This window comes from Gavialis gangeticus, unplaced genomic scaffold, assembly GCF_001723915.1.
Source record: "Gavialis gangeticus isolate Ggan-Ray unplaced genomic scaffold, GavGan_comp1, whole genome shotgun sequence".
Lineage (NCBI taxonomy): Eukaryota > Metazoa > Chordata > Crocodylia > Gavialidae > Gavialis > Gavialis gangeticus.
Window position 1 is genome coordinate 49,342,199 of NW_017729025.1, and position 12,129 is coordinate 49,354,327.

Sequence of the window (12,129 nt, forward strand, 5' to 3'; positions counted from 1 at the left end):
GAGGGGGACGCTGTCTGCCCCACACCGCTGGGGCCGGGGGCCCAGGGCGGCTCCGGCCGCGGGCAGCGCGGCATCCTGTGGGGCCGATACGTGCCTCGGTGGAAGGCAGTGAGCAGCCCTCGAGCCCGGCGCAGCTGCTGGTGGCGTTCGCAGGGGAAGGGCCGCAGCCGCTTCTCCCCTCCGCTCCCTCGGCTGGGCAGGCGTTTGGGTGGTGGGTTATTCGGTGGGCAGCTGTCTGCTCCTTGCACGGCTCTGCTTCTGGTTGTGGCAGGGCAGCTTCTCACGGCCAAACTGCTGGGAGTTGAGATAAGCACTGAAGAAAAGCCGTGTTTTGTGTTCAGAAACAGTAGGGTGCATCTCTGCCAGAGTCGCAGAGAAACCACAGGCCCAGCTCCCCCACCTGCTGCAGGTAAAGTGGGGGAAACTGGCAGCCCATGAAGAGCAGCTCCCTTGCTCGGGACATGCTGCAGCTCCAACAAATGGGACCTGGGGCTGGGTGTGTCGCCACTGGGCACATGCTAATTGGTATGTGGCACAGCGTGCTATCACACGTACCCAGCAGTGGTCTTGGGGGATGTTGCATACTTTCCAGCAGCGGTGGCCAGTGTTTTTGCCAGGTGTGTCACAAATTAAGCCCTACCCTCTTTCCCAAGAGGTGCTGATCTCTGCCCCCCAGAAGCTTATTTGATAGAGTTTGTGTCCTGAGGCACTGGAATAGAAGTGTGGAGACTGGAGCCTCCCCAGCCATGTGTGGAGTGGGGGCAGGAGGCTGCTTGAGCCCGTGCGCCTCCATAGCACCCTAGCTGCTGTGTATGGCATATGCCCTAGGGTATTCCAGAGCAGCATCCTGCCCCCACTCCATACATGGAGCTCTGACACCAAATGATGATTTGCAAGTGTCTAAGATATATACAAACATGCAACACGGGCTGTTTGGGGAATAGCTGTTGCTAAGGGGTTTGACTAAAAACTGGAGTAGTCGTCAAGAAGGAGAATTGACTTGAAATGTCCTGTAGTGATTTTTTGACATCCAGGGAGATCTGCAGGTCTTGCCCCCAGCCTTTTCCTATACAATAATGGCTCTGTTAACTAGCTGTAGCTACTCAGAGCTGTCTCTGGTAGGGGCTCAAGTAAACCAGAAGTCTTAGTTTTAGATACTTGCCCAGGTCTTCTTTTGGAATAGGTTTCCCAGTGGATAAGGTATTTTTTTAATGTTCACTTTTGATTTCTGGAGACTAATTCTAAATCATATCAGATGTAGGTAAACTATTTGCAAGAATCCTTAAGAAAATCCTAAATTCTTAGTCCAGTCGTTCAGTTGATGGTTTAAAAAGTTTTTGATACATGTCCTTTGGGGAAGCAGAGCTTATCAAATACCATCTTTGCCCTAGTCATTTTTCAAATAGAGCTTTTTAAATTTAAGTTTTTGCTCTAATTTTTAATCTGTCAGACTTTCTTATGGTTCCTGATTAAAAACAAATGTGGGTCTGCAAAGGATGAGTTTACATCTCCTGTTTATAGGTGGTAACTGTGTATATGTGCTTGGTAAATGTTTCAGATGAGGGTTAGCTCACTGGTGAGAGAAAATCAAGGTGATTCTGATAAGATGAGTAAAGCATTCCTTGGTATGTACATCTGACCATTTTGGTGGGGGTTTGCTAACCACCACTTGTTACTTGAATTTACAGTTGGGTTTTTGTGAGTCTTCTACCTGTACCAGATGATCACACAGCAGCATTGTAAAGACAGGGTTTTTAATCTCTATTCAAACTAGAATTAAAAAAAACCCAGCCAGTTGGTGAATTTATAAAAAGATGATTCCAAATATTGCCCAACTTTAGTGACTTCGGTTTCTATAAGGTACAGTCTGATACATAAAATAAATGTTTGGTCAAAAAAACTCACTATGCCCAAAAGCTTTTGTTTTGTTGTCTTCATGTTTTGGGAATCAGAAATAATTCAGAAATAGACGTTGCTGATCGACTGCTAATGCTTCCATTCCCAGATAATAGTAACACTAATACTAATCCCATATTGAGTTTAGTAATGCCACCTAAAATACTTCAATTGGCCTTTAATTCCAGTCTTTCGTATCTGAACAATATTTTGATAGAAACAATGGGGTGCAAGGTATGAGAAGTGATGGAGGAAATCTAATTCTTAAGTAGGAAGGCTTAGTACAACCATAGGGTTATAAAAATATTGTACACAGTACAGGTCTCTCTGTGTTATGTTACCAATTTGAGTTATTGCAGTTGTATAGTAAGGTGTTCTGGAATCTTTGCATCTTCATAAATGCTTTGATCTACTTCCTCTAAAATCTCAAAACCAATTCCTGTGGTATTAATGCGTTAACTTTTGGGGGGATATTTCTAATAATTAAAAAAAATGTGAATGCTAGTTTGACCTGGTGGCTCTGACTTGCACTGGTGTTTGTGGATGAGAATTATTCTGGGATTGCTTTTATTTTTATGGTTGAGAAGGGTGGAAACCGATTTTTCTATCCTTTCTGACTGTTTGTTGCGCCTATCCTGGTATGCGTTCCTTTCTGATTTAAGTGGGCAAGCAGAAAATGGGGCAGGATGGCACCTTGTAAACTAGCACCTTATAAAATATTTTTTTCAGAAAGTCATGAGCTTTGGTAGGCTACCAGATTCTCCTGAAGGGGTACGTTGTTTTTCCTTAACTGGGAGATCTTACTAAAGCAGAAGCGCAACAAGTATGGACACTTGAAATGTGGGTAAGAGTGCCAAGTGGACGTTGTGCAGAGAAAATCTTCAGGAGTAGAGATTAATTAAAACTATTTTCCTAAATTTCCTTTTTAGTGGCCTAAGATGCAGATTTCTGTTTCTAGAAAGGAACTGTTGTGAAGAGGAAGCTTTGGAAGAATTCAGTCAGCAGTGGGAAGGAGTTTTGAAGGGAATCTTGTTCTTCAGTATGAGAATTGTTACATTTTGTTTCTGTAGTTACCAAAATACTGGTTGACTAGAATATTTGCTGTGGACTAATGCAATAGATATGGAGCAAAACACCAAGTAGGAAAACTTGTTGAAAATAATCTTGTTGAGTAACTCTTGACTCCTGCTTCTTTGCTTGGGTCACTGCATACCTGGGTGGTTGGGGTGGCACAGGAGCTAAGGCACATGGTTGACAGCCCAGAGGTTGCAAAGTCAAGGCCATATGCGACCTGTCAGATTTCAACAAATCTGCAAATTCTGCTAAATACCTTGTTACAAGGATGTGAAAAAGGAAGGACTGCATTCCTTGTATGTAACTGTAATCAGAATGGTGTTTTGTACTAGATTTCAAGAAACTGCCTATTGAATCAATGTCTTTCCTGTGTAAACTTGGTGTTAGCTGAAGTATTCATATAATGAAGCAATTTCAGGGTTTTTACATTTGTTTATCCTTCTTTTTTAAATAAAAGTAAAGTTCATATTTTTTTCAAATTAAAGGAAAACATGAGGGAATTGTTCTCTCTTAATCAAAACACAGAATTCTCTGCACAGATGCTCTGTGGATTGGTTATGTATTGCTTGATTTTTATATCCTAAACTTAAAATATGGTAAAGCAGCATCTTACTTAGTTGTTTTTAGACTAAAACTAGTAGTATTTCTCCTTGGCTAATGACAGCTCTGCAACTTTGCATATAGATCTCTGAGTTGTTCATTTTCATCCTGCAAGCTGAACTTGCCATTCCTCTTTGGGGTCAACAGACTTTGTTCCCCTGATAGTGGTCTCTTTTCACTTCCCTGTACATTGCATAGCTCTTTTTCCTAAACTCTGACTCCTCTCACAAAGTGATAGAAACCACTTATCCACCACTTGTTCCTGGAGATTTATCTGCTCATAATAATAATAATAATTAATAATTTGTCCTATTCTCCTAGTTTGTTTAATGAATAGCAGAATTTAAGTTCCAGATGACCTGTTCAGGAAGTATTTATAGTACTAGGCCATCGTATTAATATAGCCAACAAGAAATGGTAACTGTCTTTCTTTTCCCTGACCTAAGTTTTGCATTTGGAAAAGCAAATTCAATGATCAGATCTCATCACTATTAGGCCAGTACATAAACATAATCTATTTGCTTCTATTCACTGATCAAGCCTTGATGATTATATTTCCTCTTTGCCTACCTACAGCATCCCACGTATAGATCTTTATTAACATTTATAGAATACGATGTTCTTGGTTATCTCTCGAAGTAGGTATGCTTGAGACTGTAGTGTGTACATATTGACCAAGAGTTCTGTGTTAAGAATAGAAAAGATGTAAATGAGCCCCCATTAACCGGTATCACTGCAATCCAGTCTACTTAACTTTTAAAGGTAAAATTGTTTGAGCCAGCAAGTACTAAACTTATTATGCTTTCTTTTTTTGTGTTTTATTGCTCTGTGGGTGAAAGAGCATTTTATGTACAGCCTGTCAGCTACCTTTTACCTGCATTGTTTTATTATAGAGTTGATTCCTTTGGAGAGAAGCTACATGATACAATAGGGGTGAAAGAAGCTGGTTGCTTTTTGTCTCAACAGTAAAGCTGAATACTTAATTGGTTTTCTTTGTATTGCCAGTAGGATGCCTTTTACTTTTACCAACTTAATTTTCTACTTTTTGTTTCCCCAAATGAATATGTAATTATTATGAAACTGCCTATATATAGATAGATAGATACCTATATATATTCCTCTTTCCCTCCCACATATCTCACGTACATACTTACACATGCATGTGTGTGTATACACGTGTGTTTGGGTGTGTATGTGGTTATATCTATGTGCATGCATACATTCTTCTCAATGTTCCTGACCATGATGCTACATCTGGCCACCAATAAGCTTCCAGCTGGAGTGGAGCTGAACTACTGAATGGATGTTAATCTTAGCTGACTCCCAAGCCAAAACCAAGACCACCCCAATCATCAAGTTCCAGTATGCTGATGATGCTGTAATCTGTGCTTACTTGGCAGCAGACTGTCAGGCAATCATCGACATCTTTACCAAGGCATACAAGAAAATGGGACTACACTTAATAGTCAGAAAATGAAAGTCCTCCATCAGCAAGCTCTTAATGAGCAGTCCCCAACTCCGGTAATTCAGATCTATGGTGAGACTCTGGAGAACATCGTATTTCCTGTACTTCGGAAGCCGTCTCTCACAGGAGGCCGACATCAATGATGAAAATCAGCATCCCCTCAAATGTGCAAGTGCAACCTTTAGACACCTGAGGAAACAGGTGTCCAGTGATCACAACGTCAGATCTGAAACCAAGCTCATGGTTTATCAGGCGGTTGTGATCTCCACCTTACTGTACGGAGCCGAGACGTAGACAACATACAGGAGACATTTCGTGAAGAAGTACTATGTGCTGCCTGCAGAAAATCCTTCAAATCCAGTGGGAAGACACATGCTCCAACATTAGCGTCCTTTTGCAAGCAAAGACCATAAACATTGAGGTGATGATCATCTGACATCAACTTCGCTGGCCCGACTACGTCATCTGGATACCTGACTCAAGACTCCTAAAGCAAGTTTTATTCTCCCAGCTCAGTCGAGGCACATGCTCAAGAGAAGAGCAGAGGAAGTGCTTCAAGGACATCCTCAAGGCCAACTTGAAAAAAATGCAACATCAACTCATGGGAGGCTATTGCCCAAGACCACCCCAAATGTAGGAAGAATCTGCTGCAAGGATCTTAGTACTTTGAAACCTTACAATAGCAACAGGAGACAGAAAAGCAGGAGTGGTGGAAACAGTGCATCACAGACCAAGTCAAGAAGCCAGAGCTATCCACCCCACACAGAAACACATGCCGGAGCTGCAGCAGTCTGTCAGTCCTGGATCGGCTTCGTCAGCCATCTTTGGACCCACAGATAAGACATTCATGAAAGACAATCATCCTCGACTGTGAAGGATTGGCAAAGAAAAAGATACATATGTGTATATAATATGTTATACAAAAAGGATATGCAAGAGGCTGAGAAGTGTGTGGATGTAATACACAATATATACAAACACTCTCTAATATACAAGAGAGAAAATATACCCCATAGGTATTTAGCTTTACATACAACCTCTTTTTGTGCAACTTATTGCTAACTGGAAAGCTATATTATGGCATAAGAAACCATTCATAATATTTGGGGAAAAAAGAGCTGTATTAACAATCACACTGGCTGACATTAATTTGTTATAGTGCAAGTCCAGATGAGATCTAAAGTAGATGCCATAATCAGTTAGAACAGTTATTCCTTGATGCTTGTAACAAGCATAATGATACAATTAGCTCTTTGCAAACAGTAATAGAAGTTCATGATGGTCATAGTATTTGTGTCAGTTTCTTGCACTTCTGGAATAGGGGGTAAGTGACTTGACCACAAGCATACAGGTTAATATACTCAGGATGGGGGTCTGACTTTTTTCAGCTGCTCATCTGCAGGTTTGTTTTTGGCATAGGCGATGATGTCACTCTCAAATAAGATTTTAACGTGGTTATCGCAACCAAGGCTGTCCAGCTGGTGGCCCGCAGGCCTTGTGAGTAGTCAAGTTGCAATCCCTAGGCTCCTGCTATCCACCACTCCCCTCATTACTCCATGATCCCTGTCCCTGCTCTAGCTGTTGCTTTCTGCCTTTGCTCCAGGCAGTGTAGAGGTGTGGTGCAGCACAGGGAGCTAGGGGTGAGTCTGGGGCCATTCATGGGGATGGGGGGGGGTATGGAATCATGCCCACGTGTTGGTTGGTGACTTTGTGGGGTAGGGGGGTGGTGCCGAGTGTAGTGGTGAAAGGAGCATCCACAACTCAGTGATCCATGCTTGCAACCCCCGTGTGGCCCTGGTGCAGCCCCTGAAGGTGCATCTCCAGAGCATGTGGCCCCCAAGGGCTTAGAAGTTGGCCAGCTCAATCCTAAATTCCAGTCCCTAATTACATTCTGCTTCCTAATTTATCCTACATTTCAAATAATCTGAGGACAGGGGTGCTTAACCCCAGGCCACAGGCCAAATCCAGTCTACAGAGCCTTGGCATCCAGTCCATGGGGCTCCCCAAGCATCAGGAAATTTGGTGGCAGGGGAGCCCTGGCAATTAAAATATTGCCATCGCTCTTCTGCTGCCATATTCCCAAGCTTTGCGGGGCTGGGTGGGGACTCCAGGCCATGCCCTTTTGCCCCTGCAGGGCCAGGTTGGGGCTAGGCAAGGCCCCCTTCTTCCACATAACTGGATCAGAGCCAAGATGTTCTCTGCCCCCTTTTGTGCAGCTGGATCAGGCCCTGCTAGACCCACCCTGAACCAGATTGGGCCCACTGGCCAGATCCAGCCCATGGACAGACTGGACAGCACCCACCTAGTTTGCAAGGCAGAAAGGTTGAGCACCACTGCTCTGGGGTGATTTTTTTCATTCTGTTCCTTGAAATGTTGAGCAGTTAGAATTGTGAATGCTGTTATAATATCTGTCGCTCCCAGGGTGCTGTCCTGAAAGTGGGAGCAGTAATTCCTATATGTGCGATCCTTCAAGTAGAAAAACATTATAGTCCTTTTTTTTTAATGTAGCTATCTTTGTTCCTTTCTTTTACTCTTTAACTTCATAGTTTGCTACTGCCATTGTGGGCATCGTTCTTGATGGTTCAGAAGCAAACACTGATAGTCTCCTTGCATGATAGGAGGTGGGACTAAACTAAAAGTAGGAGGTTCTGACTGTGACCACACAATATTAGCACTGTTAGATGTGCAAATATCTACACATGGTTCACATGATAGACCCAGAGATTTCAAGTAAGAATCCATACTGTCCACAATATTCTGACCTGTCATGGTGTTTCTGGGTTCTTTGCAATAAAAAATTTACTTCATTATTTTTTCCATGGTCAAAAACAAATGAAAAATAAGAGCTGGCATTTTTTCAGGAGGTGCTTTGAGTTTAATGAAGGGTGTCTTGGGAACCACCATCCTAAGTGTTCAGATTTACTTTTGTTAAGTTAATCTTTTTAATGCTTTAAAAAAATTGTTGTACTTCTGTATTAGGAAAGAAGCCTTTTAAAAACCTTTAAAGCAAAGATGTATGTTATGCTTAGATATGATGCAATTCATGTTCAGATATCCTCGAATCATCCTTGGGGAAGGTCACGCTTTACATTTGACAACTATAAGACTTGTTCAAATAGACCAGTGCAAATACTAAGGCAATTGTTTAAAGTAGAGTCATAGATACAGTAGCAATGCTGGACCTAAGGAAAATTTAAATGAGAACTGCAGAAATTTACAGAAGAAAAGTGAAGCTGCAAAATGGATTAGTGAAATTTCAGGAATTTCAGCTGAAATCACAATAGCAAGCAAAACCTGATCAACTGACTGTTCTCTAGACTTCCTTCTCCTCTTTCCTCCAACTTAGTCTAACCTAAGACCTTCTTCTTGCCATGGCCGAACGGGCTGAAATTCGTTCCATTTCCAAAGTTTGGGCTTTTTCAGAAGCTCTATGAGACCTTTCCCATTTAAGCAGGCATCTGGCAAACAAAGCTAAGCTGAAATATTGTTTAGGAGGGTTGTTTTATATTAGTATTGTACCTGCTTTTGATGTTGTTCTGTTCTCTTTTTTTATAAGCCATTCTAAGTCTTTGTTGGGAAGGGTGGCATATAAATTAAATAAATGAAGGCCAGTTTTGCATCTGATTTGATAATTACACGTTGTTCTAGGTCAGAGGTGGGCAAAATCCAGTCTGCAGGCCAGATGCAGCCTGCCAGGCCACTCTATCTAGCTGGCGGGGTCCCTAAAAAATTTAGAAAATTAATAGTTATCTGCCCCGGCTGCCTGTCATGTGGCCCTCAATGGCTTGCCAAAACTCAGTAAACAGCCCGCCGCCCAAAATAATTGCTTGTCCCTGTTCTAGGTGAACAACTTTAGTCTCTACCCCAGAACTTCAAATAAGCTAACTAAGTAGACTGAACTGGCATCTCTTTAACAAGATGTATTTAAGCAGAAAAGTACTAACCTGGCTTCCTTGATGAGTATTGTGGCCTTGTCATAGTTTGATACCTTTACCAGTTGGTAGTCTAAACAGGCTACTTCTGGATAGTTTTAACTAGAATTCTTCATAGATGAGTTGGTAACTTAGAGTTGTATATCACAGAATAATGCTATACTAACCAAATACCTTCTTTTCTATTTTGAGGAAATTGCATAATGAAATGTGTTTCTGAACTAACTTTTAAAATTCTTTCTAGATGAAGATGGAAGTCAGGATGAGCCATTGGAATCAAAGGTGAGCATCCCATTTGATTTGTTCTTACAAAACTGTTTATAAAACTTTTGCACAGATATAACAGAAAAGCCTGTTAGAATTAAGATGGAAGATGCAAGACCTAAGGCTTTAAAACTGGTTGTAGAGGATGAGAACAGTTTTATCTTCTTCAACAGGACTTTCCTGTGACTTTTGTTATCTTTTCTTCCTGTGACTTTTTCACAGAATTTTAGAATGCTTTAGCTTTTTAAACATTTCATTCTGAAACAGTACAAATGAGTTATATTTTTCTGGGTGAACTTGCATGTACATATGTGCATAAAAGAAGAATACCTGAGTAATATTACTAGTGGATGGATACAGTGGTGGTAGGAGTGTGGGGTGGAGTGAGGATATTTTGAGGGGATTGTTAAGAAATTAATAGTAAGTGGTAGGTAAGATCTAATGAGTTTGTGATTGTAATATATTTTTAAACCTCCACTGTCGCAAGTAATGTACTAGAAATTTGTTAACTCTTTTGAGAACACAAAAGGGCAGAAAATGGATAGTAAATAGTGGTATTTGGTGATAGGGTTAGTTGTCTTCTTTCTCTCTCTCTCAAATTCTGCTATCTATCCTTCTTTAGACTTCCTTATCTTCAGAAGAGCAAGTAAAGGACCACTCCACTGGAACCACAGTGGTAGCTGGTCAGATTTTCCTTGAGTCAGAAGAATCCGATTCTCATACTGAAGATGAAGAGATCATTAAGAATCAAGAGGAGGAGAAAGAAAGCACCTTGGAAGAGTTAAATACTTTAGAAATGTCAAACCTATTAAACAAGGACCTGGAAGACATAGAAGTGCAGAAACCAGGTAACAATGCTTGAATTCAGCAGGCTTCTGTACTAGGGACTGGAAGCAAACTGGATCTGCATAAGTTTAGAGGGTGATTGGATCTGCATCCAGTCAGTCTTTGCACTTATCCAATAGTCAACATTACATCTGAATGTCCAGTTTCAGAATGGAGTAGTCATTGCCAACTTAATTTTCCCTATCGCCAAATAAAAAAAATTCCAAATATGTGCTACTGATTTAGACTTTCAGGCTATTTCGTGTGCATTTTAAAGCATATTCCATAGGTTTTTTTTATTGCATTTCATAGGAAAACAAATGATTTGTGAGTGAACAGAAGAATTCATATCTCCATGTTCTGATATGAATATTCTCTTACATTTATAATAGAGTACAGTCTAAAGCTTTTTTTGCTATACATGCACCTCAGATAACGAGCCTCCTTTCAGCCAGAGGGAGAATATATCAACTCTTTGTTCTGCAAGACTGGGGTGCTCAACCCCCTCTCACTGGTCCATGCGGAGCCCCACAGGCTGTGGCCCTGCGTGCCATATTGGGTGTGGCCTGATTCTAGTGCATAGAGGCAGGACCCAATCCTGGTGCACAAGGCCAAACCTTGAGCACCACTGTGCTAGGGAATGCATGCGGCTTCACTTACTGAGGGACAAGACAAACTTTGATACAGAGGCAACTTTGCACATGAACAAACTGTTAGGAGTCTTAGGAGAGTTCTGATCTTTCATATAAACTTTGATAAGTATTCTAATAATATACTTTTTACAATCATGTTGGTTTGTACTGAAGTCATTCAGAGAAGTTGAATAGAAATTGCTTTTTATAAGAATTTTAAGTTTGTCTTCTTTATCATACTTTACTTATTTTTTTCCACTTACTCCTATAGTTCACCTGTTGAAAATTGTTGCATTTTGGTGTCCTTGACCTAATTTGAGGCTCATAAGAAAACAGCTTTTTTTAATGTGCCCATCATAATTTTTTTTTCACCTGTAACCTTACTGAAAACCGATTGTCTAATATATGACCTTGGCATTTCTCTTTGTGTCTTTTTGCAACTCCTGGTTCGAATGGCAAAAGGAAGCAGTCTTTTGAAAGCATCCCTTTATAATATCTGCTGCCCTTTACCAATATTATACACTTAAGAAAAGTGACTTCTTATATTACTTGCAATAGCCTCTCACTAATATAAAATGTTCTACACTTATTTTACAACTTCTAAATATTGCAGTAGGAAGGTGTGGCATTGAATAGAGATTTAAAATATTAATTAAAAAAGACAAGTAAAACAGTTAGCTAAAATAACTACCAATGTTAAGTGTTCATATTCAGTATTCTTGTTCAATCAGTAGTTTGTGTATTGAAGGGAAAATTTAATTTAAGATGCATTTTGTATCTTCCCATCACAGTGTCATGAAAAGGCTTTACCTTAGCATTGACTGAATCATATTTTTAAATAGAACTGTCAAAAACCTCAGCTTATTTCTTGATCCTTTCTCACTGTTGCATAAGGAAGCAAGTTTAAACATCTTGTGCTATTCTTGAAACCCATTTTTATTCTGAAGTAAAAAGTGATAGAAGTAAAAAGATAAGTTTTTCCTTTTTATCCAAACGGTTTCACTTCTGTTTGAAAAGAGAGGGGAAAATCCCTATGATAGAAACTGAATTTGTTATTGGCTGGCATTGTTTGCAAGCTTTTGAGCACAGCAGGGATGGGGAAAGTAAAGGAACCTTTTCCATAGGCACTGTTCTTTCCCTTGAGTGAATTAATGACAACTAGCGGCAGTCTTGATCTTGGAATACTTCTCATCTTTTTTTCTTTAGTTCCTGAGGTTGGAACTAGAATTGATTCTGGAAACTGCTCTGCAGTCTTGCAGAAGAATCTTGTCAGTTGCAGATTTCCTTTTATGCTCTACTTGAAGCTGTCCCTGTCCCTCCTTCAGCAAAGTTCTTAATCTTCTATATTAAGTGAAATAATGTATGGAGAATTAATCGATTTGAGGGATAGAGGAAGAGGGAAATATGGATGGCAGCTCATGGCACGGGACTGTAGTAGAGG

General features: G+C 40.6%; 1 protein-coding gene across 1 annotated transcript in view; it reads left to right on the forward strand.

The window, feature by feature from the left end:
• SEL1L (SEL1L ERAD E3 ligase adaptor subunit) overlaps positions 1 to 12,129 on the forward strand; it is an 85,599-nt gene that overhangs the window by 5,140 nt on the left and 68,330 nt on the right. Inside the window, exons 2-3 of the mRNA XM_019518698.1 lie at positions 9,212 to 9,249; positions 9,854 to 10,079. Of these exons, the coding sequence (XP_019374243.1) occupies positions 9,212 to 9,249; positions 9,854 to 10,079 (264 nt within the window). The remainder of the gene's footprint in view (positions 1 to 9,211; positions 9,250 to 9,853; positions 10,080 to 12,129) is intronic.